At 61.5% G+C, this 27,096-nt stretch overlaps 2 protein-coding genes across 5 annotated transcripts in view; one reads left to right on the top strand and one right to left on the bottom strand.

The window, feature by feature from the left end:
• Nucleotides 1-27,096, top strand: part of CACNA2D4 (calcium voltage-gated channel auxiliary subunit alpha2delta 4) — a 64,964-nt gene that overhangs the window by 37,194 nt on the left and 674 nt on the right. The window contains exons 27-37 of the mRNA XM_043880788.1: nucleotides 20,352-20,413; nucleotides 21,658-21,702; nucleotides 21,873-21,935; nucleotides 22,822-22,892; nucleotides 23,243-23,318; nucleotides 23,743-23,795; nucleotides 24,068-24,123; nucleotides 24,550-24,570; nucleotides 25,372-25,489; nucleotides 26,388-26,500; nucleotides 26,979-27,061. Of these exons, the coding sequence (XP_043736723.1) occupies nucleotides 20,352-20,413; nucleotides 21,658-21,702; nucleotides 21,873-21,935; nucleotides 22,822-22,892; nucleotides 23,243-23,318; nucleotides 23,743-23,795; nucleotides 24,068-24,123; nucleotides 24,550-24,570; nucleotides 25,372-25,489; nucleotides 26,388-26,500; nucleotides 26,979-27,061 (761 nt within the window). The remainder of the gene's footprint in view (nucleotides 1-20,351; nucleotides 20,414-21,657; nucleotides 21,703-21,872; nucleotides 21,936-22,821; nucleotides 22,893-23,242; nucleotides 23,319-23,742; nucleotides 23,796-24,067; nucleotides 24,124-24,549; nucleotides 24,571-25,371; nucleotides 25,490-26,387; nucleotides 26,501-26,978; nucleotides 27,062-27,096) is intronic.
• On the bottom strand, nucleotides 1,042-27,096 carry LRTM2 (leucine rich repeats and transmembrane domains 2). 4 transcript variants are annotated; one of them, XM_043882341.1, is made up of 8 exons: nucleotides 26,287-27,096; nucleotides 18,976-19,148; nucleotides 16,137-16,219; nucleotides 14,648-15,884; nucleotides 8,880-9,088; nucleotides 8,293-8,425; nucleotides 5,642-6,232; nucleotides 1,042-3,147 (listed from the first exon to the last, which is right to left on the bottom strand). In XM_043882341.1, the coding sequence occupies exons 6-8, from the start codon at nucleotides 8,354-8,356 to the stop codon at nucleotides 2,693-2,695; spliced, it is 1,110 nt and encodes a 369-aa protein (XP_043738276.1). In that variant the 5' UTR covers nucleotides 8,357-8,425; nucleotides 8,880-9,088; nucleotides 14,648-15,884; nucleotides 16,137-16,219; nucleotides 18,976-19,148; nucleotides 26,287-27,096; the 3' UTR covers nucleotides 1,042-2,692. The 4 variants fall into 4 exon arrangements, with proteins under 4 accessions (XP_043738276.1, XP_043738275.1, XP_043738279.1 ...); XM_043882340.1 differs by lacking the exon at nucleotides 26,287-27,096 and having other exon boundaries at nucleotides 18,976-19,378; XM_043882344.1 differs by lacking the exons at nucleotides 16,137-16,219; nucleotides 26,287-27,096 and having other exon boundaries at nucleotides 18,976-19,378.

The following is a 27,096-nucleotide window of genomic DNA, read 5'->3' on the forward strand; positions in this document are numbered from 1 at the left end:
CATCTGCGCCTGCGTGAGCCCGGCAGGCCTTCAGACCTCATGTGCCCAGAACAGCGCACCTGTGTGTTACCCACACCTGTGCAGGCTGCAGGGGCCTGTCCTCTGCCCCCACAAGCACTGGTCTCCCAGCTCTGCTGTACCCGTCAGGGTTACAGGGGGACACCGCCCTCTGGTTATCCCAACCCAGGCAGAGGTCCAGCTGGGTCCTCCCCCAGTTACCCCCCACCCAGGAAGGGGTCCAGCTAGGACTTCCCCCCAGTTATCCCCTCCCCAGAAGGGGTCCAGCTAAATTCCTGGAACAGGGGCCTACTAGTTCTCTTCTCCCTAGGGTTTGCTCCTGTCTCACTGGGCTGGGGAGTTGCGGGGTGGGGGGGCGGTCATCCAATGGAGGGCTCCCAGTTAGGAGAGAATTCCATCTTGGTCTGAAGACTGTGACCTGTGTAGGCCAGGCCCAGTCAGCCAGAGGCCAGTCAGGCAAGGTGGGTCACTCGGGCAGCAGGTGGACGACCCACCCAGAGCCCTTCTTGTCCTCCTGCCCACCTCCTCTCCTGGCCACTATCCCCAGGTCTCCAGTCCATAATTCTGATCCTGTACCTGCTGAACCCTTAGGAGAGGTCGTCTGTGTGAGCCCCAAGTCCTGTTGGCCTGTCCCTGGAGTCAGTCTTAAAAGCACAGGACGTTAAATGGGGCACCTCCTGCAAACCCAGAGACCTCCCCTGAGGCTGGTGAAACCCGGCCCCCTAAAGTGCCCTTGGGGAGCCCCTCTTCCATCACACAGCAGGGTCCCTGGGGCATAGGTGCACCTCCTACCTCACAGTGTCAGCCCTTGGCTGCAAGGTGGCCAGGCTCACGGCAGGGCTGATGCAGACCTGGGTCTCTGTGCTCCTCCACTGCCCTTCCAGGGGTGCCCCAAAGCCAGGCCTCGGGTGGGAGTTTCCATCCACCTTAGGGGACTGGGGACACCCCATGCCCCTGCCTGGGGACGCTGTCCCAGCTCCCAGTTCCAGGCTCACCTCCCGCCCAAGGAAACCAGGAGGCACGTAGGAAAATACAGTCTTTATTGGTCATCTGAAACAACAAACCAGAAATATAATTTTGCCTTTAAAAATCTTCTGTCTCAGGCTAAGACTCCACCACTGACAACGCCCAGCCTTCCCCCACTCCCCGAATCCCCAGATCCGGTGTCAGCCAGCACCTCAAAAGAAGGAAGACTGTGGCCAGCCGGGTGGGCAGCCTGCGATCGGCACCCCCATCCTTGTCCTGCCTCAGACCCGTGTTCTGGGTACCCACCCCCCCAAAACCTCCCGTCTCAGAGCCAGAAACCAGCCTGATGGCACCCGACCCTTCATAAGCTTGGGGAGGCTGGTGTCCTGCAGAGAGAGCCCCAGACTCACCTCAGATCACACTGACCAAGGGGGTAGACCTGGGCAAGGAGAGCCTGCACTGCCCCCTCTCGCCCCCGCCCCCAGCCTCGGTCCCTGTGGTGGCTTGGGGGTTACGGGTAGAGAGAGACGGGCTCCCAGGGCCGTGCTCTGGTTTGGGCCCCAGTCCAGGGGCTGTGAGGATTGTGGGAAGCCAGATGGAGCGGACAGAACGCTGGGAAAGGGACCCCCCCTAATGACACCACTGAGCAGAACGCAGGTGGCTTTCCCTGCTCCCGGCATCTGCTTGGGATATGCTGGCAGGGCAGTCACAGAGTATGAGCCAGTCCCCCGCCCCGAGGTCACAGGCCCAGGGATGCTGAAGGTGGAGGCCGGGGGATGAAGGTGCAGAGCAACAGTTCTGGGGCTGCAGGCTGAGGGAGTTGCGGTGGGGGTCCCCATAGGGCCTGGCAGGGATGTACTTCAGCAGCTCTGAGGACAAGCCCAGTCGGTGGTCTGTAGCTGGACCCCCCAAGGGCCCGCCGTCCACACACACTGCAGCCTCGAGGCTTCTGGACCAGCGGTGTCCCCAGAAAGCCCAGCAGGAGAGGTGTGAGTGGGTTACCATGGTAACGAGCAGCCTCATCCAGCAGCTCCACCTTGGCCCCTGGAGAGGATCTGAAAGGAATCCTCGTGCCATGGGTTTGGGCTTCTCCCTGTCAGCTGTGGGAGGTTGCATCAGCAAGCAGGAGGTTGCGTGGTCTGGGTGCCAAAACCAAGGGGGAGGCTTGGCTCTGCTCTCCGAGGTCCTACGACCTCTGTCCCCATGCGACTGTGAGTGCAACGCCAAGCAACTGGGAAAGTGACCAGTGAGCAGGGCAGGGAGGTCGGTAATGCAGGGCCTGGTGGTGTCAGCCAGGGCCTGGTGCTGGGTTTCCAAGCACCGGTCCCAATGGCAGGGCTGGTCTGACAACATGTTGGTACCAGCCGCTGGAAGCTGGGCCCAACATCGGCCCAGCTCAGAAGAGAGTCCCAGAAACCGGCCCCGCACCCCGGATGCAGGCGAGATGAGTCGAGCCAGAGGTGGGGAGCATCACAGGCTGTGAGCTGTGACTGCAGGGAAGGCTGAAGGGGCATGGGGGCACCAGGCCCAGGAGCCTCTGTGGCACACCTGTCCTTTCTGCCCGCGGTCCAGAGCTCTGGGGGGCCCTGGAGGAGCTGGTCACGCTGGTGACTTCCGGAGGCTCAGAGTCCGCGGAGGCTGGGAGGAAGGTGGAAAGGGGACAGCAGAGGGAGAGCCAGCATGCTCCCCCACCCTCTTTGGCGGGCTCTCAGGCCACGGAGGAGATCTGCTTCTGGTCCTCGTGCTCACCCTCCGGGTCGCCCATGAGAGGCTGGCGCTTCTTGAGCTCACGGTGGTACTTGGCCATGAGGGAGGCGTAGATGCAGCCGTAGGCGGCGGCCACCACCATCATGATGCAGACCACGCCGCAGACCACGCCCGCAATGATCACTGTGCCGATGGCCCGCCTCACGCTCACAGGCCGCGGCCTCTGCTTCTGGGGGCAGGCGGTGCTGGGCTCGGGCTCGGGCTCGGGGCCCGGCTTGGGCTTGGCAGGCTCCGGGCTGGCCTTGGTGCAGGGCGGCCCGAGGACCTCCTGCCCGGCTGAGCTATTCTGATCCTCCAGCTGGGAGCAGTAGTTGAACATCTCCATGGGGACCATGCGCATGTCCTTCCCCCTCAGCTCCTTGGGCAGGGTGCAGGCCAGCTGGTCCAGGCGCCCCCCTGCATCGGGAGAGAGAAAAGGTAGGATGAGAACCAGCAGTCCCTCTCCCAGCCCCAGGTTCCACGTGGAGGGCGCAGGAGGACCAGTTTCCACCAGCAAGGCGGTGAGTCCTGCAGCCATGGCGATAGGAGAGGAAAGCGGGGGACTAGCGTGTATGAAGCCCAGAGCCGGTGAGGCAGGTACACATGATGGCATTTAATCCATGCAGAAGCCTTGTAACGTGGACAATGTTCCTGTTCCTATTTGACAGAGAAGCACACAGACATCCCCACCTTGCCTGCTCCCCAGAGTCAAACCGGCCACTCCCCGCCCAGTGCTCAGGAAGGAGGGGCAGAGAGCCAAATGTAGTCCATACTCCTCCTTGCCTGATCCTTGCTGACCCATCTGTAACCCAGACACTGTCCTGATCCCTGCTGACCCGTCTGTAACCCCCGGCACCGTTCTCCCCAGCATCTCATGCCCCCGGGCTCCTCCCACTAACATCAAGGGCAGAAGTCGGAGCCACGCTCCTCCAAGAGGGACCTTGGTCCCTAAGGTACCTCCTTGGAGAAGGGAGAGGAGAAACCACAAGGGTGGTGTCCTTCTTAGAGCAACTGTGGCCCCATCAGCGCCCTGGCCGCAGCACCCTGAGCCCAGAGGCATCTTGTTAGGGGACTCCGAAGACCCCCAGAGCAGAGGAGGGGCCAGAGTCAACGAGGGCGTGAGGGCCACAAAGGCTGCCTAGGCTCGTCCAAACGATGGCCGGGCCAGACTTGACCTGGGGGAGGCGGGTGCAGAACACAGGTGGGGCGAGAGGAGGGGAGCTGCCCAGACACCCCCTTTGGGCCTCTTTCAGTGTCCGGAGACCGAGATGCAGGCACTGCCTGCCCTCCTGGAAGAGCCTGGGCTCCTGTCCCCTCATCCCTGCCGGCGCCCAACCCAACCCAGCCCAGCTGCCGCAGACTCCCCACACAATAGACATCAGTCTTTCCCGTGTGCAAGAAAAGCCTACGTTCTTTGTTTTGGTTTGGTTGGTGTCTTTTGGAGGAATGCAGGGTGGAAAATAGCTCCAACAGTGAAAAGTTCCTAAAATGTACATTCCCCTCCGTGCTCTTTACTTCCCTGTGACCGGTGACCGTCTGGAGGGGCAAGGACGTCCCCTGCAGGTCACACATCAGTCTGGTTGTCCAATCCTCTGTGCCACCAACCGCCTGTGCAAGGCTTACACCCCGTGAAATGTGTCCAGGGCCTTTGTGCCGGCGGGAACTGGCCATGGAGATGGGGCGACCTCACCTTCCTGCTCCAAAAACCTGAGGCCAACTCCTTCCCAGCCACGTCATCTTATGCAAAGGACCTAAGTCACGTAATCACTCACGAGGCTCGATTTTCGTGGCTGTCATAAGAATGACCATCTCAGCTGCTCTAAGGGGTCAAGCAGGTCATGGGTATGGAAAGATACTCGGAAACTGGAAACTATACAAATGTTCATTATTATTTCTCCTCTCACAAAAAATGGGAGAAATTACCACAGTGACTAATATTTTATGGCACTTCATCATTTGTAAAATGTTTTTAATTAACTAATGTATGAGAATATTAAGCAAATAATGAGATTGTGGAAACACTTTGAAACAAAAGGAGTCAGCCTGATGAAAGCATTAGAGTCCTTTTCACATCAATTCATTCATTTAGCAAATATTCTTGGAGCCCTACTTCGTGCTGGTCATGTGTCTAGTTAAGCCTGGTTAAATATTATGACTTCCACCAGCAAGCATGTGGACATATAAATGAGCAAGCTTTACTGCAGACCCACTTTACACTGAGCACTTTTCCAGCTACTTTCCATGTGTTTCCGATTTAATCTGCACAGAGATTCTCTGAAGCAGATATTGTTATTTGCCCCATTTCACTGATGGGGGCACAGCCACAGAGGCTAGCCTACTTTCTCAAGATCACACAGCTAGTAAGTGGCAGAGCCATGAAGCCAACCCAGATCTGGTGCTTTTAACCAGGCTTACATCTTTGCCCTCCTGTCCATTTCATTTAATCATTTTGAAGCTTTTTCTAGGACTTGCCTGGGGTTAACGAAAGGAGGAAGGGAAGGAACTGGAAACCAGAGGCTTTGGGCTTCTTAGCCAAAGCTTTGATAACAGAACTTCTTGGGAGGAGGAGTTGAGATCAGTGTCAAAATGCAAATGGGATTGCATCTGTGGATCTGAATTCTACTCTACCTCCCAAAACTGTGGGTGTGTAAGAGGTGGCTGCATTATTCAGAGGAGCGAAGGTGTTTTTAATTCATCCCCTCTTCCCCGGGCCCAGGGATGCCCAGGGGTCAATTATGCTGTGTGTTCAAGTCCGTCCTGAAAATCCACAGAAGGGAGAGCACGTGGCAGGGAGTCAGTCTGGAGAGAGAGAGGGCAGAGAAGGGCGGCCGGAGCGGAGGGGACGCAGGAGGAAGGGGCAGCACCAGCCCCTCTGCCTGCTGCTGGCCCATCCAGCCTCCCCTGCACTCACCTCGGTAGGAGAACCACTCAAGCCAGCGCTTGAAGTCCCGCAGGTGGCAGTCGCACTCCCAGGGGTTGTCTGCCACCTGCAGCAGCTGCAGGCCGGCCAGGGGCTCGAAGGTCCGGCGGTCCAGGCTCTGCAGGCGGTTGGCGCGCAGAGACAGGGAGCGCAGGGCGGGCAGCCCGTCGAAGAGGCCGGGCGGGAGCCGGGCCAGCCCGTTGAGGGACAGGTCCAGGTGGCGCAGGCGCGGCAGGGGCCGCAGCAGCGCGGCGTCCAGGGCCCGGAGGCTGTTGTTACGGAGCTGCAGCTCCGTCAGGTTGGCCAGGTCCCCAAAGGCCGCACGCGGCAGCCGGTCCAGGAAGTTGTTGGAGAGGTCCAGCCGCTGCAGGCCCGACAGGTTGGCGAAGGCCCCGCCAGGCAGGGAGCTCAGCCTGTTGTTGAGGAGCAGGAGGCTGCGCGTGGCAGCCGGCAGGTCCGGGGGTGGCGCAGTCAGGCCCAGGCCGCTGCAGTCCACCTGCAGGCCGCGGCTGTCGCACGTGCAGGGGAAGGGGCAGGCGGGAACGGCCTCCGCCGCGCACAGGGCGATCCAGCAGGCGAGCCCTGGGGGATGGACGGGGGACAGAGGGACAGATGGTCACCACCTCTTCCTGCTGTCCCCTTCGTGCAAATCCCACAACAGGGCCTTGCCAGGATCCCCATGGCCCACCCACAAGCGTGCACTAGCGTGTCCTGACCACGTGAGACAGAACTCAGTACCTGCAGCACCCTCACGTGAACAGATCCCCTGTGGCGGGTCCCCTCAGGCGCCTGGACCCCCGACATGATAGACGTTGACACGACAGAGGATGTGGGGCTGTGAGGGGACCCTCCACATCCCTCTCCAGGGGCACTGCCGTGGGAAGGATTCTCTTCCCTTCTCTCGGTGCCCACCCCCGACATGCATCTAGAGCTGCACAGAGAGTGGGTGGGGGCTGTGCTGTATGCACCAAGGGGCACACCAAGCCCCCCCACCCCGGCCTGCAGTAATCCCACATCCAAGACGGGCCAGCACCTCAGGGTGAGGAGGGAGCCCTGGCACCCAGTTCCCATCCCGAGACCACTGTGGAAATGACGGGGTGAGACGCCAGCTCCCCCTCCACGCAGAGGACATTGGGGTGCGAGCCACAGAAATCTTGGGCCCGGACACGCCCCACATCTGTTCTCGCTCTAGGCCTTGCCCTCAGCGGGCGGCTCCGTCCCCAGTTTCTGCAGGAGGAATCCGGTGGCAGCGTTCCTCTCGTGGTCTCATGGTTTGCCCAGAGCCCTTGTGGCGGGGCTGCAGGGGGTCACTCAGAGAAGACCGCCTCAGGGCAGCTCACTCCGGGGTCCACCCTTCTAAGAGTGAACGCAAAGCCCCCTCTGCTGTCCTCCTGGGTATCCCCACGGAGAGGAAGGGACGCTGGCCAAGCCCAGAGGAAGGCCCCAGCCAAGGAGTGATGGAAAAGTTCAGACCCACTCTGACCACTTGGCTCCACTGGGAGAGGCAACACCTCCCTGACCAGGTCCAGGAGGGGGTGGCTCTGAATCTATGTCCAGCAGGGGTCTGGTGTCTGGTGTCCCGAAGGGCAGAGCCTGAGGGAACAGGACAGGACTGCACCCCCTTTCCTGGAGGGTCAGTGACACCTGAGAGGCCTGACCAGGCTGACACCTGAGCCTCTCTGTTCTCAGTGGGGAAATGAGCACCGGTAGGGCCAGGGATGCCAACTGGAGGCCCTTCCGTCCACCTGAGGTCACCTGCTGGACCGCTGACCTATCGTCCTCTGAGCTGACTGCAGTCAAGGCAGCCTGCCCAACTCCCCCCGCCCTGCCACTCGGAAGTCAGCCTCCCTTCCTTCAGGCCCCACTTTGCCCAGAGAAACACTCAGCCCATCCGGCCTCCCCATTCAGAAGGACCAACGGGACTAGAGGTCACCGTCCCCCTGCCCTGAGAAATTCAGGCCGGCGTGAAAGCTCTGGTGACAAGAAAACAGAGCCATGTGTTGCGAGGTGTTGAGTGATTCTAGAAGGAGGCTGAAAGGGGAGCTGGGCATCTCGGAGCTCAGCCACTCTGCGTGGTGAATAATTCAGCTCGCCTATGTCGTGGGGCGGTGGCATCTCAGGGCTGACCAGGCGCCGGCAGGTCAGGTGGAGGGACGTGCCCCCGGGACGGTTCTTACCTCTAACCCTGTAGCCTTGACCCGTCAGCTGTGCGAGAATTCCCAGGGCTTCCTTCACCCGACCGCTCACTAGTCTCCCTTGTGGGAAGTGGGCGGCCCGGGTTCCCCATATACAGGGGAGGGCCTGGACCACACCCCGAAAGCCCTTCCAGCGCCGTGTTCCAGCGCTGGTTCCCTCCATCTTGGGGCCCTAACAGCAGGCTCCAGGCCCACTCAGCCTGCAGCCAAGCAGGACAAGAGATTTGCCATTAAGAGATGGAACTGGGGCCCCTGGGCTCAGGAGCAGTCCCGTCTAAGGGGACAGAACTGCATGTGGGACCCCGCTCCCGATCCGCCCACCAGAGAGCTCAGAGGTGGCTCTTCCCCTGGAACCAAGGGCAGGGCTGGTGACGGACACCCGGGCAGATGGTCCCTGCACCCCCGCTAGCCCTGATGCCCGACCCTGCTCCCCCTCCACCGACTCACAAGAGATCTGCCTCCACAGAGTGAGCCAGGTCCTCGGCTCAGGGCGGCCGCCCGGGGCCAGCATGGTGGCTGCACAGCTGCCAGGCCCCGCACCTCCGGGGAGAGGAGCCCCCGTCTGTCTGCTCGGTCAGTCCTGAGAGAGTGGGAGAGAGAGCTGAGCAAAACGGGCATCGGGTGTTCCAGCCCAGGGCTTGTGGAGGTGGCCGGTGTCTCTTTACACCCCTCTCCTGTTCTTCTCAGCTCTGATTCCCTGGCTGGAGGAGAAGGGGAGGGAGGGGGCTGAGAACCCAGGAACCTCAGCCTCCCTGGATGAGTCAGGATGCGTGCAGGTGCAGGCGGGCATCCCGGGAGCCCTCAGATGGAGCCCAGACGGCACTGAGCTCCGGGCTAGGAGATACAGGAGACGTCCATCCCCCCCCCGCCGCCCCAGCCCCCATCCTCTGCCTGCCCCTTCTCCTTATCTCCCTGCATGATCTCCTGAACGTGTCTGGAGTCATGTGGCCTCCTCTGTGAACAGGTCTCCCCCCCCACCGTCCCAGGTGCTGAAAGCCAGGGCTACCTGGCTCCCCACCCCACTGCACTCTTACCATGGCCCCCGGGGAGGCAGAGACCAGGCCCAGCACAGGGGCAGTCGGTGGGTCAGCCGGTGGGTGGGTCGCGGGAGAGGCCCAGGTCCGCTTTCGCCGCGGGGCAGCCCCCTGCTTTCCCTCCACGGTCTCCTAGTGGGGGAGCGGCTGTGCTCCGTCCTCCGCCTCCAGCAGATCTGGGGAAAAACTCATCAGCTCAGGGGCTCGTGCTGCAGTGGGGAGACAGGCCGGGCAGAGGGTGAGCTTGCTGGGCCAAGGACAAGGAGGGGGGCTCCGCCTCCCAGGGGACCCACTCCCGCCCCAACCCAATGGCACAGGCGCTCCCTGCTTCCCTCCCGATGTGGCCAAGGGCCCCATCACAGCTGGGCCTGGCACCAGGTGGGGAAGGCCAGCCGGGAGGGGGGCTGTGATGCTGCTCGCAGAGGGCGGCCACATGGGTCCCCCCGGTGGCTCTAGGTTGCAGCCTCCCGCTCCCCCTCCCACAGCCGGTTTAATTCTGGGAGCCCAGGAGCCAATGGCAGAGCCGAGCAGACGCTGAGGAGGTGGGAGGAGCTGCTGGGGGCCTGCTGAGCCCTGGAATCTCATCACCGAGCAGGGCTTCCCTCGGGCACCAGGGGCTTCTCCTGCCTCCTCCCCCACCCCCTCCACACAGCTGCCAAGCTGCCTCCTGGCCCTGCAAGCCCAGTCGGAGCACAGCACCCACGGGTCCTCAGCAGTGGCCAGGCAGGGGCATCTGCTTAGCGTGGGGGCCGCTCAGGATGGAGGGCAGTAGGGAGGGGACCACTGTTGTTGGGGGGGGCACCTGGCTCTGGACTTCAGCCCCCATCCCCTGCTCTGGAGGGCTCACAGCCTCTTAGGGGCTGCAGAGTAGGCACGCTGGGCAGATGTGGGGTGAGGGAGCAGCCTTGAGGATGGACCAGGGTCCTGGACTCGGCGGTGGAGGAGCAGCTCAGGGGTCGTCTCTGGATGCCCCCCTACCTTCCAGGGCCAGACCCCATGGGCTCCTGGCTGAAACACCCAGGTCAGGGTGGGCTCTGGGTTCAAGTCCCTGTCAGCCGCTCTGTAAGTTAAACCCCATCAACTGTCTGTGTCTCAGTCTCCTTATCTCGAAGACGATGAGCAAAACACGGTGTCCCCCATGAGATCAGTCTAATCGTGGGAGGCGAGTTCATGTCTGCTGAACTCAGGACGTGTTGTCTTGGAAGACAGTCTAGGTGACCTCAGGTAGATGCAGGGAGACAGCGGGGCCCCCATCCTCCCCAGGGAGGGGTCAGCAGCTTACAAGCCTGGCTGCTGACTGCTCTTTCCTGCCCCCAGCATCACACCTCTGCTCCCGAGCCTGTGCCAGGCCAGCAGTCGTCACATGGTGGTCGCCATGGGCCGGGCTCACACACAGCCTCCAGACCGCCATCACCGAGGTCACTGTCCACCCTCTCAGCCCCGACCCTCAGAACAGTCCCTCACTGCTCCCGCCAGCAAGGACCTTCATGTCAGCAGCTTGCAGCACTCACCCGGTACCGGGTGGGTCAGCGGCCACCCAGGCTCAGAGACCAAGAGCAGCTAGCCTGGTCACACGGCCGGCCAGAGACAGAGGCCTAGTCCCTGGTGACGGTCCCCGGCAGTGGCCCCAGCAGGGAGACATGTAGGTGTGGGCTGAGAAGGGTGCACACACGCTCCCAACACAGCACGTGGTGAGACAACCCCAGAGAGTGTGCAGCCAGGGCACGTGCAGACACACGCACACGCATGCACTCACGCACCTTCAGATGCCGCCCCTCCGGCAGTTCCCGAGTGCCCCCAGCAGACAGGTGCATGGGGCAGCGGGAGAGGGACGGCCAGCCTAGAAGCAAGGTCGAGAGAGACCCCTAGGGGTCCGCCTCGGACCCACACACCCACGGGCCTTTCCAGCTGCCATGGAGAGGCAGGTGGCAGAGCACCCTCTCCCCCAAGCCCAGGCCCCATGCCCATCTGGGCTCATCCCCACCTCCCCACCCCATCCCCAGAGTGAGCACCTGTCGGTGAAGGTGACTTGAGTGCAGGTCCTGACACCCCGCCCCCCAGCGTGAGGTGCATTAAAGCCAGCCAGGTCCATTAAAGCCACTGTCTGGGGGAGGAGACGCTGGTGGCCCTGGGATCTCCAGAGAAGCCTGACAAGAACAAACCCCTCCCCAGGTCCACAGGCTGCAGACTGTGCTCCTTGGGGAGTGGTCCTGCCTGCCTGGAGACCCCAGAAGCTCCCCTCAGGGACCCCGGGGCCCAGCACTCTGCCCTCCAGCCCACCTCCAACCTGAGGACCCCCTTCCCCACCTCCCCCAAATTCGGAAGCCTTCAGCCTCGTTAGGAAAGTGTGACCTACATCAGGAAGCTAGGGGCACAGCTGCTAAGGAAGGCGCTGGCCGCTGAGGAATAAATTCACACCATCTGGGAGGGGAGACCCCACCCAGGTGGAGAACGGAAACAAGTGAGGGTGGGCGGGGTCTCCAGGCTCCAAGCCCCTCAGCCCTGTGGGCATTTTTGTCCAGTCCAGGGACAGGGGCACAGAGCAGAGGGCAGACCAGGCCCTGCTGAGAGAATCTGGGTGGAGATAGGTCAGGAGCTGAGGGCCGAGCGCCCTGAGTGCACCCCGCCCCAGAGCAGAAACGGGCCTTTCTGCCCCACCCAGCCCCCTGATACTCAAGGCCAGTCCGGGGGTCAACAGCACCAGCCTCCCCAGGGACTTTCTAGACCCAGGCCAGGCTGACAGGGTTGGAACCTGTCTCTTACAAGATCCCAGGCAATTCATGTATCTGGTCAAGTCTGAAGGGCCCTGGGCTAGGTCACTCCTCTCCTGGGGGGCCGTGTCAGGGGCCCAGGCAGCAGGGGGCGGTGGAGGAGTGGTAGGGGTGCTGGAAGCATCACCTCCTGCAGGAAGGCTCTGGACCGGGGAGACGCGTTACCATAGCCACAAGCAGCTGTGCGTGGTCCCTGGTCCCCCAGCTATTCCCCAGGCTGAGATGCGCTGTCAGCCCCACTTGCAAATGGGGGAACGGAGACTCTGGAGATTCAGTATCTTGTCTCAGGTCAGGCAGTGGAAGGTGGCAGGCTTGCATCGGAGCAGTCCAGTGGCAAGGCTGCTAACCCGGCTGTCTTTGCAGGCCTCTGGGCCAGTTCTGCTCTGCCCTGCCTGCACATGGAGGCTGCCGGAGCGGGAGGCAGGGAGCAGGGACGGGCTGCACCCTCTCAGCTGCCCAGCTTCACAGCTGACCCCGTGTCTCCTTGTCCACAGTCTGAGTACCTGACGCAGTTGTTCTTATCAAACTGGTTGCCCCCTCCCCGACGCCCTCCTTCCCAGGGATGCCCACAGATGCTATGGGGAGAGTCCTGGGGGTCAGGAGTCTTCCTGGGTGGGGGTGGGGAGGATGCTTTCTACAACCCCTGCAGCAGGGGCTGTGCACTGAGGTGAATAAGTGGGCTGGGAGCTCCAGGGAAGCTGGGGCGGAAGGTGCTGACGGGCAGGAGGCGGCAGCTGGAGCAGAAGGGCCCACGTGCTCCCTCCCAGCTGCGTGGGGGGCCGTGTCCCCTGGAGACTCGAGGGCCAGAGTCCCCTGGAGACCCAGGGGCGGCCGCCTCGCCTGGCCCCAGGAAGGAGCGGCCTGCCGTGTTCCTGTCTCCCGCAGACACCCAGCTAGGGGGGCCTCAGATCTCTCTGTGATTCTGCACCCACCCGCCTCCTCCTCCAGGCAGGGCTGGCTCAGTCTCCAGTTAGAAACCTCCAGCAAACCCCACAGGCCTGGCGTCCACGCCCCTCCTCCCTGCTGCCCAGTCACGTCCATCCCCCTAAGTCCATCCCCCTGAGACCTGTCCATCCTGGGTCCACGCCCCATAGCCAACAACGTCCACTGTGCCTTGACCGGCACGCCTGCCCCTGGGACATCATGCCAACCAGCTGCACACCCTCTCCCCTGGATCTCCACCCCAGAATGAGACTTCTGCACCCTGCGTTCTTCGGAGAGGTGAAGGTCACAGAGGCGAGAGGCAGGGCTGAGGCCAATGCCTAGGGCCCTGAGGGCAGCGCCTCCTTCCCGCCCACCCAAGCCCAAAGGCCCCCCGTAGGCAGGACCAGGGTGCCCACGCTGAGCCCTGGGGGTGGCACAGGGCTGTGCCCTCCACCTGCGACCACCGGCCTGGCCTTCCGGGCCCTTCCCACCTCTTCCCTGCCCAGCACCCGGAACACAAGCGGCTCAAGCAGTGCGGAAACAGGTTTTTTTAAATCTCTAAATTTGTTCTTGGAGGAGACAGCCTCCTGGTTCATTTTTAAATGCGAGTCCCGTTTTCATCCCCAACTTCCTGCAGTCTGGCTTTCTTGTCAGACACTCCCAATCTCAAGCAGACCCTCTGGGAAGACGGACATAAAGTACCCCCACCCCTGTCACTTCTCACAGGAGTTGCTCTTGGGCAGGCTCTGGACCAGGCTCAGTGGTGGCCTCGGGCAGGCAGGGGATGAGGTCTGATCTGTGTAGTGGAGGGGAGAGACCTCCCCTGGCACCCCAACCTTTACAAACCCCCTCCCAGCTCCTCAGCTTGGGGATTGAAATGCGGGCAGGGTTTGCTCGCTTGGCCCCAGACACAGCTTCCAGGCAAACGCAAAAGAGCCAGATCGGATCTTAAGAAGCCTCCCCCTCCTCCTTCCGCCACCCCCGGCTGGCTTCCCTGGTCTCCCTCTCTTGGCAGAGCCGAGCCTGTGCAGTGGGGAGGGGGGATCACTGCGGGTTTCCCTCCCGGCTAGACTCCTCCGCCGTCTCCATGTGCTCAGCCTGCCCCCCAGCACCCCAGCCTGTGTAGTTATCTAAGCTGCCGGGTGTCAATCTGAGTCAGACCAGGTGATGCCCAGCCATGGCCTGACAGCCAGGTGCCAGCCTGCCCCCCACCCACCCCAGGCAGGAGACAACAGCTCAGGGGGAGGACAAGGAGGCCCAGACGCCTGGTTAGGGGGCCTCTGACTTGCACTGTCCTGTCCTGGCCGCCCCTAAGCTAAGTCCACCACCCCTCCCAAGGCTTCCTGACCCCTTTGTAGGTAGAGGGGGTGTGCATATGGGGGACTCCAGCCTCAGCTTGGATCCCGGGGCCCCCACCGGGCCTGGGTGGGCTGAGAGCTGATCCAGCGCCTCGAGGAAGGGCAGGAGGAAGGGCTGGGAGGCACCCCTCCCTCGTCCACTCCCAGCCACGCCCCCCAGGGAGGATCCGCTGGAGCCTGGGGACTCAGGCTCCCCTGCACCCCGTCCAAGGGCAGCCTCCTGGGAGCCAGCGCCCCACGCTGAGGGTGTCCTGTAGAGACGTCAGACAGGCCCCCGAGGTCCAGTGCCCCAGGCTGCCCCCTACCCCACAGACGTCCGCTGTGCCCCCTTCCCATGGCACCCAGATTCCGGGGCTGTCTGTGCCGAGCTGGGCATGCAGGTGGCCCAGGGCCCCCGGCTGGCACCCCGCATGCTGCAGGGATGGTTTCTATGCCACCGGGCCTGTCGTCTGGCCCCGTGGCTGCCTCCTCCCTCCTCCTCTGCCAGAATCCTGGCTCCTGTCCCCAACACCGGGAGGTCAGAGTTCCCTGTGCCCTTCAGCCGCCCAGATGTCCGGTCCTGAGTCCAGCCCCAGCCATTGCCCCCAGGTAGGAGGCAGAGCAGCTGTCCCTGCAGGCACAGAACCCAGCAAGGATGGGCTCGGGCCCCAAGCCCAGCTCCTGCAACGCCCCCCCCCCGCCCCCACCGCACCCCTGCCGAGCGCTCAGCACTCACCTTTGGCGCGAACAAGCCCCTTGAATCAGAGGTCTGAGCCGTCCAGCCAGCCCCTCCTGGAATTCCTGGAGGAATCAGACAGCGGCACAGCCCGATCCCCAGCAGGACCTGGGTCCCCAGCAGGACCCGGCAGCAGCGCACCGGCGGGAGGGACGCCTGCGGCCGGCCGCCTCCTCCTGGGGCCAGGGCTGCCGGGTCAATGACACCCGGAGGAGGAGAGGGAGGGACAGAGGGAGCCGCGGAGAGGGGCAGGCGGGGAGGGGCGCGTGTGTGCGAGCCGAGAGCAGCGGAGTGACAGCGGGGGAACATCCGCGATGACAGCGACAGGCGCGCACACGGGAGGCGGGCGCACGGGCGGGCGGGCGCACACACACCGCAGGCGCTCACCCTTGAAACGCTCCCGTTTCAGGGGGAGATGCGGCCGACCCTGAGCTCCAGGGGCAGGATTGCTGTTTACCAGCGCTCCCCACCACCACCTTCCCTCCCCGCCAACGCAGGCTTTCCCGCCCTGGCCGCCCCCCACACAGCATCCTCAGGCTCTGTCCCCTCTCCCCTTCCCTTTGGGGACTGAGCGGCAGGACCCAGAGCACAGAGGCCCCGGGGAAGCGGGAAGCTGCTCTGAATCTGTTCTGGGGTGGGGGCCGCGTATCTCCCACCGTGCCTGCAGGAGGGGAAAGCGGAACCCGGTCTTGGTCAAAGGGAGATCTTCTGGATGGGTGCACGAGGGCCCATCTGCCTGAAGTCCTCCAGGGAGGGGCCCCAGGCCACACAGAGCCAGGAGCATGCAGACATACAGAGGTCACTGAGCCTCATGACCCCAGACCAGGGCTATCTGGGGAGGGAGACGCAGGCAGGCTGAGCCGGGGCCTGGGGGCAGGTTGTCTGGAGAGCCCTGGGTGAGCCCGGAGGAGCGCAGGGGCGGGGGGCTGGGGGGGGGGAGTGGCGGGCAAACCCAGCCCCCTCCCCAGCCTGGACCTCTGGCTGGATGGGGACAGAGTGACATCAAGAGCTCAGAGGCCTCTCTACCAGCCAGTCAGGATGGAGGCGTTAAGAGAAATCGATATTCCAAGGGAAGGCAGGGGTTGACCTGAAGGAAAGGACGTCAGGGACCAGTCGGGGAGGAGCCTCCGGCCAGAGCTGGACCCTGGTGAACTTCCTGGCACCTCTCAAAACCTGCCTGATGGCTGGATCCATGGCGTGTTTGTCAGGGGTATCCAACGTCTCTCTTCCATTTCGCCTGCTTGCGGGGGGTCTGTGGTCAGCACTGGGTGCAAGCTGAGAGAGCCCTTGACGCTCCTGCACCCTCTGTCTCTGTCTGCTATGCTGGGCAACAGCAGGAGCATTGGAGGGAAAGCAGCCTTCCCTCCCAGGATCCCAGCCTCCCACCCTGCATTGTGAGACTGGCCCCCACCCGCCCCCCACATCCCCTGGTCCCCTGGCTGCTCCCAGGACAGCACGTCCTTCCCATCATCTGGAACCCTCTCCTTACCCGCAGGACACCTCCCCCTCCTTGAAAACTCAACCAGAACTCCTGTCCTGGTGCATGTGCCCAGCTGGACCATCTCCTCTGACCTGTATCACAGAGGACAGCTGTCTGTGGGTGGGTGGGTCACCCCAGGCCTACAACGGAGGGCCCTTCCAGAAGAGGGGTCCGCCTCCCCTGGCTGAGTGAGGAATGGGCAGGGATGGAAGAGCCCAGCCAGGTGTTGGGGTCCAGAGGCTGGACTCCACTGCTCACTGAAAACCAGCCATTAGCTGTTTGTTAACAGGACTGCAGGGTTACTCACTGCCCCAGAGTGGGCAGGTGGATGACGAGGTCTCAGGTCCTTGAGCTCCGGCTCCCCAGCTGCTATGTAAAGGATGGGCCCTGCCGACCTGCAGCCGCGCCCCCCCACCCCAGGTCAGCACAGCCTGCTGCTGGGTTTCAAGGACACAGTCGACAGGAGAGCGAGGGAGGGATGATGGAGTTTCCGACTCCCGGGGCACGGCGGCTCTGGTGGGGCGGATTTGTGCGTGTACCGCACGGCTGTTTTGTTTTGCCGTCTGTGATGACAAAGCAACGCGGAGGTGACAGCCAGGACGCAGAGCAAAGAGGAGCATCTTGATAAGCTGTCTGCCGCCTGTGGCCTTATTGAGGCTCTTTGTCTGCCAGCCGTGCGAGCGAGTGGGTCTTAAAGAAAAACTGCTTTGCAGGAAGCAGGCAGAGGAGGGCAGGAGGCGGCGTGGAGCCGGGGACAGGCTGGGAAGGGGCAGGAGGAAGGGGGTCCGATCGCTCCCCCTCCGACAGGTTGTGGCAGGTCCCCCTAGGGACCAAGGTCGGGCTCTGATGCAAGGACCTGCCAAGCACAGGCCTGGGGGAGTGAGGACAGCAGCCTGGGAGGATGGAGGCCTCACCCGCCCTTGGCCTCGGCCAGGGACCAACTCTCTCTTCACCACTCCGTCTGCTAACCCTGACTGAGGGGTGGTCCCACCTGCATGCACACAGCAGACTTCCGGGCGGTGGCGGGGGCGGTGGGGTGCAGTGCCAGGCAGGGGCAGCCAACCTGGGGCCCACCGTAGTGGGGGATGAGGTCTGAGAGCCACCCTGGAGTCTCCCCGGGGGGAGGCTGGGCTCTTTGATGGGGTGGAAAAGCATGATTCGGGTTGTGAAAGTGAAATCACTCAGTCGTGTCTGACTCTTTGCAACCCCACGGATGGTAGCCTGCCAGGCTCCTCTGTCCATGGGATTTTCCAGGCAAGAATCCTAGAGTGGGTTGCCATTCCCTTCTCCAGGGGATCTTCCCAACCCAGGGAATGAACTCGGGTCTCCCACACTGCAAGCAGACTCTTTACCATCTGAGCCACCACGGAAGCCCTGCCTCGGGTTGTGAGGCAGGCATTGAACAAAAGGGCTTGAAATGATTCGAGCCCCAGGTAAGGCGTGGCAGAGCACAGTGAGTGAGTTGTCCTTAAATCCTTGAAGATGCCCACTTCCTGCCCCCTTGTCCCCCTGCCCCCGCACCCTGCCTTTCTCACTCCGAACCAAGCCCTGCTCTCAGCATCTAACCGTTCCTCCCTAGGAAATTCTTCTTTGTGTCTCACCTGAACTCCCCATCTCTTAGTGGGTTCCCCTGGGTCCTCGAGGGCACCAGGCCCAGCACCCAGCACCCAGCACCCCCATCTCTAGGAAGGCGGGGCTCCAAATGGAGGGAGGAGTTCTGTGAGCCCCCCCCCCAAGGGAAGGGGAGGCCTTGCAGAACTGGCTCTCCAGTCAGGGGGCCGACTGCAGAAATCAGAAGCATTTGTTTCATTTAGCTCAAAAAGTTATTTATCAAGAGCCTCGCTATGTGCTAAGTGTTATTCTCTGGGCTAGGGAATTCCAGCCCCCTGCCCGCTGTTAGCCCCCATTCTAGGTGGGGCAAGACAGATTATGGATGAGGAAAGTAAATGTCATGCTTCCTAGAAAATAAAGAGTGATGAGATAGAGTGTGAATGGCCAGTCGAGGGGAGGACCGCGTTATCCGGGAGGTCAGGACACGGCCCCAGGAGATGCTGTTTGCACTGAGATCCAGTCGTGAGAAGGAGTGCTTCATTAATTCTAGGGAAGTGCATTCTGGGGAGGTGGGGGTGGTGGAAGGGAACGGGCAGCTGGTGCAAAGGCCCTGAGTTGGGAGCAGACTTGTTCAAGGGAGTTGGAGATTCGGGCTGAAAGCAGAGAGATCGGCAGGGCCTTGGATGCCAAACCACAGAGAAGTTTCTATTTTATTCTGAGGGCAGTGGGAAGGCCTTGGGAGGTTTTGAGCAAGGGAGAGACGCAATTTAACCTTCAGGAAGGTCACTCTCAATGCTCCGTGGGGAAGGATCCGTTCAGGGGTCTGGGGCATTAATTAAGGTGGATTGGGGTAGTGGTGGGGGTGGAGAGAGCAGGAAGGTTCATGAAGTTTGGGAACAAGGGCGGCAGCACTCTGGCGGGATGTAGCAAGATGGTGACCATTAGGTGGGTGACGTGGCCTCATTTGGGGAGGGGTCTCAAGGAGGCTCAGGTTTGGGGAGAAAGAGCCACAGTCGGGTTTTGACCATGTGAAGTCTGAAATGCCTACTGGTGACCAGGGTGGACTGACGGCAAGCAGAAAGATGTCCCAAGTCCTAGGACCAGGGCCTAGGGCCTGGGGGGCTCGTGGACCTACTGTGAGATGGACCCTTGTTCCGGAAAACAGGCTTGGGGCCTTGCTCCTCCATCTCCACCCACAAGCCTCAAAACCCTGTCTCATTAGGGAAACCTTGGCCCCGCACTCTCGAGACGCCAGAATTAGAATCCCAGAATTTCTCCCAGTTTGGAAATGCCATACCTCCAGGAGACCCGGCCCTGAGCGGTGGAGTTGCGAGGTTGAGTCTAGCTCTAGAAAGAGTCTGAGAGCTTGGACCCAGAGGCCGAGGTCAGGGTTTCTTGAATCCCGAACCATTCACGCTGCTCCCCTCTGGCTGTTGTGAGAAGGTGCCTCCTCTTTCGCTCAGCTTCTTCCTACAGGTGAGAGAAGTCTGTCTAAATGAAGGGCAAGGGGACTTCCCCGGTGGCCCAGTGGTTAGGACCATGCTGCCAGTACAAGGCTCCATCCCCAGCCAGGGAACTGAGATCCTGCATGCTCTGCGGCACAGCCAAGATTAAAAATGAATAAATAAAAAGGGCATCAGGGGAGGTTGTAATAGGAAAAATGACGGGCAGGGCTGAGGGGCCTCCTGCGGCTGTAGGGAGACATGGGGGACGGGAGCATCATGTCTCCTTCCCACCCACTCCTCTCACACACCCCCACCCCCGGACCCAACAGCAGCAACGAAGCCCCCGATTGTGGTGGGAAACCTCCCCATTGGGATGACGTGGTCTCGTGAACATGGCAGAATGCTGCGGACCCCAACCCATCCCTGTTTCACAGAAGAGGGAGCCACAGACCTCAAGGGGGGCTTGCCCTGGTTTATCAGCGCCCTCCCGGCAGGGGCTCACGTCAGGCCCAGAGGAGAGCGTGGTCACGGGCCTTAGAGACCCCGGGCGGTAGGTCTTCTTCATGTTTAGGGGCTGGTAACTTGGGCATGGAACCCCGCAAGCCGTCTGCCGTGTGGACTCACGCTCGGGATTTGAGCTGTCTGACACCAAGGGCATTTTATCTTATCCTCGTTCCTGATGGTAGGAAGCGGCCTCATTTCCTTATGCTTTCTCTTTCTCTATGACTTGCCTGTCTTCCTATTCTCCAGGCCCAGGTTTCTTCTAGCCTCTGGGCACCACCTCGCATTCTCCCAGCCTGTCTGGGGACCAGAGAGGCATGGTGGCTCTTGGAAGCAGCAGCATCGAGCCGGGTTTTCTGGGGCTGGGAGCCTCCTGCAGGCCTGCTCACCAGGTCCTGCCTTGTAAGGAGGAGCCTCTTATGTGGGGGCCTGAGCGGGTGTTGGAGGGGTGTCGCCTCCCACAGCACCCTGGACTCCAGCCTGGGTCTCAGTGGGAAAGTGGGACCGCCTCCCCAGGCACCCACCTCGAGCTCCTGGCTCCTAGACCTCATCATCACATCTTGGGGTATTTTCTGGTGTTGTCGGCTCTGGAGAGACAGAGGCACGCGCCCCCTCACCAGGCTGCCAGGTGCCCCCACCCCTCTGTGGATGCACCCCTTCTCTTGGACTAGGATCTAACACCTCTCTCACCATCTCTTTGCCATGCCCCCGCCCCGCTCCTCGGCAGCCGTGGGCATCCAGATGAGGATGGAGTTCCTGCAGCGCAGCTTCTGGGCCGCCACCCAGCAGGTGGGTGTGAGGGTGCGGGCAGGACACTCAGCGTGAGGACCCCGACCTGTGCACTGAGCTGCTGCCACCGGCGAGGTCCTGCCCGCATCTCAGCCGCGGACCCCGCGTGCACACACATGGGGCACACAGGGCAGGAACATGCCATAGGTGCACACACACGTCATACCACACACCTCCCCCGTGTGTACACACCACATAGGATGTGACACACCCCTGCATGCACACCACAGGTGTCCTGTGGGCTCCATTCCCCACACACATCACACACATGCGTACCATGCACACACGCATCACACACACACACACACACACCACACATCACACACATCACATGCATCATGCACACATCACATACACATCACACACATCACACACATCACATACATCACACACACATCACATGCATCATGCACACATCACACACACCACACACATATGTACCATGCACACACACATCACACACACACACATCACACACATCACATACATCATACACACATCATACACATCATACACACATCACATCACACACACAATCACACACACATCACACATATCACATACATCATACACACACATCACACATATCACACACACATCACATACATCACACACACATCACACACATCACACACATCACACATCACATCACACAATCACACACATCACACACACATCACACACATCATACACACATCACATCACATCACACAATCACACACATCACACAATCACACACATCACAAATACATCACACACATCACATACACCATACACACATCACATCACACACACATCACACACATCATACACACACATCACACACATCACACACACATCACATCATATACACATCACATACATCATAGGCACATCACACACACATCACACATCACATCACACACACATCACACACATCACACATCACACACATCACACATCCACATCACACACATATACAGCACACACACATCAAATACATCACACACGTCACACATCACATATACATCACACATATCACACACACATCACATAAATCACACACATCACACACATCACATCACACACACATCACACACATGTCACACACATCACACATCACATGTCACACACACAACACGTCACACACCACGCATGTCACACATCACATGTCACACACATAACATGTGTCACACGTGTCACACACATCACACACACATGCATGCACACGGATACACAACTCACGGCTCTGTCCTTCCCTCCAGTGTGGTGCTGCGGAGGGGCCATGCCCGGAGAGCTGCCAGGACAGTGTGAGTGCCTCCCCAGTGGGAAGGGGGAGGCGTCCCCCTGATGGGCCAGCCCCTCCTTCCCCAGCCTGAGCTCCACACGGAGGCCTCCCCACATGGTCCAGCGGGCAGGCAGCAGGACCAGAAGTCAGTGTTAGGGCCTGGCCTTGACCTCCTTCTGGGCTTCTCCCCAGGACCTGGACTGCTTCATCGTTGACAACAATGGGTTCATCCTGATCTCAGAGAGGCCCCAGGAGGTAAGATGCTAAGGAGGCGGAACTAGGGGGGGCAGGTCACATCATCCAATGACCTCGACGGTCAGAAAAAGGCCAGAAGCAATAATCCTGGCCCAGAGACAAGAAGTAGAGAGTCTGAAACCACAGCTGGCACTGAGAGACCCCAGAATCCAGCCTTTTCACCTCAGATGCCCATAGGTGATCTTCTGTCTGTTTTGTCTCCCCCCTCTATTGGTGGGGGGTTCCCCGAGGCCCCCGGGTTTTGTCTGCAGCCTTGCCCTGGGGGCCCACCCCAGAGTCCTGAGCCCCCTCCTGCCACCCACCACCTACTCCCATCTGCCTCCCCGCCCCCCACCTTAGTCCATTCAGACATCCGGAGCAGAGCCCACAGCCAGGGCGGCTCACGAACCACAAAGATGCTCACAGTTGTAGGGGCTCAGCCCGAGGGGCCCCCCGGGGGGCAGGGTTCTCAGTGTGTTCCCAGCGGCACAAGGGGCAGGAAGCCCCCTGGGGTCTCTTCTGAGAGCACCAACCCCATCAGGTGGGCCCGTCGCCTTGGGGGCACCTTTCTGCATGTGAATTCCAGGCACAAGCTCAGACCTCAGCGCCCACCCTCCCACCTCCATGAGGCCGGGCTCTGGACTCCCCTCTTCACGCTCTCTCCCCTCGTCTGGACCTCCCGGGTGGGAAAGTCCATCCTCACCAGTCAGCCTGGCCTGGAGGTGCCCCATCACACTGCCTGGCCACATGCCCAGGACCCCCTTGGACCCAGAGCGGCCGAGGAGAAAGTACAACCCCACACACACACACTTAATGAGGCCCAGGAGGGGAAGTCCAGATGCAGGTGAAGTCTGGAGCTTGGAGCGACCCCCTGTCCCTCCCTCTCCCCCTCTTCCTGCCCTCACAGGTGGGCCGATTCCTGGGGGAGGTGGATGGTGCGCTCATGACCCAGCTGCTCAGCATGGGGGTGTTCAGCCAGTAAGTGGGGCAGGCGCCCCCCCACCCCCGACCCAAAACACATACAGAGGAGGCGGGGTCAGATGCTAAACAGACCAGACGCGTCTTAGATCCCAACCTCAGAACCCCACAGGGACCCCCAGGGCTGCAGAAGCAACCTCCTTAAGCCCGAGACCTGCGGGGGTGGGAAGGGCTGAGGTCTGCCTGAGAGGGAAAACTAGGTTTGCTGTCCCTTCTCTTTGAGCAGCCCAAGCCCAGAAATGTCATTTTCTGACCTGCTGACGAAAACCCTGCTGCAAAGTCTCCCAGGGCGGGGTGGGGGTGGAATACGGGTGGGGTCTGGACTCACCCTGTCCCGTTTCTGGCTTCAGAGTGACCATGTACGACTACCAGGCCATGTGCAGACCCCCGACCCACCACCACAGCGCCTCCCAGCCCCTGGTCAGCGTGAGTGTCCCCCCAGGGCTTCCCTCCACCAGATGGCGGCCTGTCCCTTTCTCTCCAGGAACCAGGGCCCACCTTGGCCCTCTCCCAGGCCCCCGCCGCCCACAGACCGCTCCCTCCCCGGTCTTATCTGGCAGGGAGTGGGGGTGGGGTGGGGGGTGTCAGGGCAACTCCTCCAGCAGAGGGACAGCTGCAGCCCCCTCCTTGCCTGGTTCCCACCCTCACCCCCGCACCGTCCACAACCCGTCAGGGATCCCATAGATGCCACCCAGGGTGATGACGGGCATCACCTGCTCTACAGCAGGAACTTCCCAGAACAGCTTTCCGCTGATCCCGCTGCTGGGAGGAGGTGGGGGGAGCCCGGGGGCATGGTCTCTGATGGAGTGAGGGGGCCCCAGGGCTCACAGTGTATTCCCTCTCCCCCCAGCCCATCTCTGCCCTCCTGACGGCTACCAGGTGGCTGGTGAATGAGCTCCTGCTGTGAGTGAGGAACTGGGGGCTTCAGGCAGGGGTGGGTTATGAGGGGGCCCTTTGAAGGGAGCTGCTTGAGGTCCCCATGACCCCAGAGGAGGAGGCTGAGGTCCGGGGTGGAACCAGCCAGGCACATATGGTGCCCTCTCCTGCACGCAGCTGCCAGGGGAGGGCCTCTGCCCCCCAGGAGCATCTGGACAAGGGTTCCCTGGGGGAAGGGGCAGACAGCCTGGGGACCGGTGAGGTGGGCAAGCAGATCTCTGATCACTTCTATCCGACAGGCTCCTGCTGGAGTGGAGGGCCTGGGGCTCCTGGCGTGGGGACCACGGGGCCGAGGGTGAGTGCTCGGGTGTGGGAGCCCAGAGCCCGGCATCATTCCAGCCGCCACCTGGGGGGAGGGGACTGCAGAGGGCCCACCACTCACGTCCATCCTGTCGGCCCCTCCATCACCTTCCCTCACCTCTGTGTGATGTCACGCCATCTTGGGACACCACACACCTGTGTGACATCATCCATGTGCCGTCATCCATCCTGTGTGACATCACTCATCCCATGCGACATCATCCATCCCATGTGACATCATCCATCCCATGTGATGTCATCCATCATGTGTGACATCATCCATGTGACATCATTCATCCCATGTGATGTTGACCATTCCTGTGTGACATCATCTGCTCCATGTGACATCATGCCCACACCATGTGACACCACCATCATCACCATCATCGCCACCCCGTGCTGGGCCACACATCCTGGACAGCCAAGACCGTCTTCCATCATTGTAAGTAGAGTGGCCGAGGAGCCCCAGTGCTGGGCTGGGAGGGTCCCAGGAACCTCTCTCTTTCCAGGACTCCTCAATAACGAAGGCCCCTCCCAACTTAGAGCCTCGCTCCTTAGGGGTGGGTTTGTAGCCCAGACCTCATCCCACACGATCACAGCCCTGCCCTGGGGAAAACGGAACCCTCCAGCCCTCCCCTGGGCAATAGCTCTGACGACACCAAAAGGCAGTGTCTGTGGTCCAGAGGCCAAGGCGCCACACAGGGAACAGCTATCTGCTCACCCAGGAGTGGACGTGGGTCCCCCAGGGCGGCTGCCAGGCCTCTGAGTTTGCCAAGTCCTCTCTGAGCCCGCTCGAGTGACCACACAGGCCCCACTGAGGAGTCCAGCAAGTCTGGGCTTTGCCCCCCGCCCACCTCTAAGTGACCGTGGGGTCAGTGAGGGGGGAGGCCCAGGGCTTGTCTGGGAGCTGTGTCTGCAGAGGGCCCACTGGACCGTCCACAGGGAGCAGGGCTGTCGTCTCCCAGGCCCCCCACGCCCCGCTTGCTGCCCCTGACCTCCTCCCAGCCCCTGGACCTCACCGCTGACGGTGAGGAGAGAGCCAGGCGTCCCCAGGGTCACCCAGGGCGTCACTCACGCACAGCCGCTCCCTCCCCTCCGGACCCCCAAGTCCTGATGGCTTGCCATGTGCCAGCGGACTGAACGTCTTCCCCCCGGCGCAGTGACCGCACTGCCCAGGCTGCCGAGGCCCGCCCCCACGGGGGTGACCAAGGCCCCACATCCGTGCCCTTCTGTGTCCCTGCAGCCCACAAGCACAAGAAGCAGGACCTGCTGCAGCCCTGCGACACCGCCTACCCTGTGTTCGTCCACCAGACGGCCGTGCGGGAGGCCAGCGGCACCGTGGAGTGCCGCGCCTGCCAGAAGTGAGCGGGGAGGGGAGGAAGCCGGGAGGGGTCCCCACGGCAAGGCCTCTGTGCCCGTGTCCTGGGCGGAGGGACCACAGGCCTCGGCCCAGAGCATGGCAGCCAAGTGGGGATGGGGCCGGCATAGTGTCCGTGTTGGCAGACAGGAGAGATGGCCCTGAGGCCAGGGCAGACTCGGGGAAGGAGGGCCAGCTCTCGCTTAGGCGTCTGTCCACGCAGAGGACCGGGAGGCTGGAGGATGTTCCAGGAGTGGCTGGGGCACCTGGCACCTTGGGTGCGTCACTTTACCCAGAAGGCGTCAGCTTTCCCATCAGCAAAACAGGGATAATACCAACTTCATATGGTGTGAAGAAAGTTGAATATGTACATATGAGTCTGTTGTGCACGTGTGTATGGGCACGTGGGTGTGCTGCGTGTGTGTGCATGTGCACGTATGAAATCCTCTACCCCGTAGGAAATGCCTACGGGCAGTGTCTGTGGCCAACACACCGGCTGAGCCAGTGACCACAACCGGCTTGCACTCACCAGGCTCCTAATCGGGCAGCGTGCGGGCCTGGGGCGCCACCTTGTGGCCAAGCCTGAGCACTGTATCACCGATGGGGGCCGGCCCCTCCACACAGGCCTGTTTACTTGACTCGGTCTTGACTTAGGCCTGTGTTCCCCAAAGACGTCAAGAGCGACTCCTATCCCCCTAGATGTCTGGGCTTCCTTCCCTCCAATCTGTTAGGAAAGGAGCAAGGCAGCTGCAAAGGCTTGTGGGCGACGTAAACCAGGTTGCCTCCCACCAGGGAGCTGACCTGGGCCCCCAAGCCTTCGTGCCATCTCCAGAAGAGCCTCCCTGAAGCCCAGCGTCCGGCTGCTCGGAGCCTCCATGCGCCAACCGCTCTCGTGTCCGCAGGTCGTTTGTGATGCAGCAGGTCCCCAGCAGTAACCTCCTGCTCCTGGTGACGGACCGCACCTGTGACTGCAGCATCTTCCCGCCAGTGCTGCGGGAGGCGGAGGAGGTCAAATATATCCTCTGGGGCTCCAGTCTGGGGGGGGACGGGGTGGACGGGGGAGCAGGGAGGGCGGGTCATCACTGAGGGGCTCAGATCTAGAGAGGTGGGGACAGCCACCCTCACCACCAACACCCTGCCCTTCCCACGGCTCTAAGGGCTGACCTCTGACCCCGGAAGACAGTGAGGCAGTCAGTCCCACCAGGGGTTCCAGAACTGAGTCCCCAGAGGTTCCCGGGTGGCTCTGACAGTAAAGAATCCACCTGCAATGTGGCAGACCTGAGTTCGATCCCTGGGTCAGGAAGATCCCCTGGAGAAGGGAAAGGCAACCCACTCCAGTACTCTTGCCTGGAGAATCCTATAGACGTCTGGAGGAGCCTGGCGGGCTACAGTCCTTGGGGTCGCAGAGTCAGACAGGACCGAGTGACTGTCACGCACAGGCTCCAGCGTCAGCTCCGCCTCAGCTGTGTTCACCTTAACAGTGACCTCTGCACATAACGCCTCCGTCAAGTGCAACAGGATGCGTTCCCAGAAGCTCCGCCGGCGCCCGGACACCTGCCACGCCTTCCATCCAGAGGTAGGGGCTTGGGCGGGGGGGCGGGGGGGGGGGTC

This window comes from Cervus elaphus, chromosome 22 (assembly GCF_910594005.1).
Source record: "Cervus elaphus chromosome 22, mCerEla1.1, whole genome shotgun sequence".
Classification (NCBI taxonomy): Eukaryota; Metazoa; Chordata; class Mammalia; order Artiodactyla; family Cervidae; genus Cervus; species Cervus elaphus.

Coding starts and splice junctions, on each gene's coding strand:
- LRTM2 (XM_043882341.1), bottom strand. CDS start 8,356: ATGCTGGCCCCGGGCGGCCGCCCTGAGCCGAGGACCTGGCTCACTCTG. Junction 6,233..8,292: donor TCTGTGGAGGCAGATCTCTT/GTGAGTCGGTGG, acceptor TCCATCCCCCAG/GGCTCGCCTGCTGGATCGCC. Junction 3,148..5,641: donor TGAGTGGTTCTCCTACCGAG/GTGAGTGCAGGG, acceptor CTCCCGATGCAG/GGGGGCGCCTGGACCAGCTG.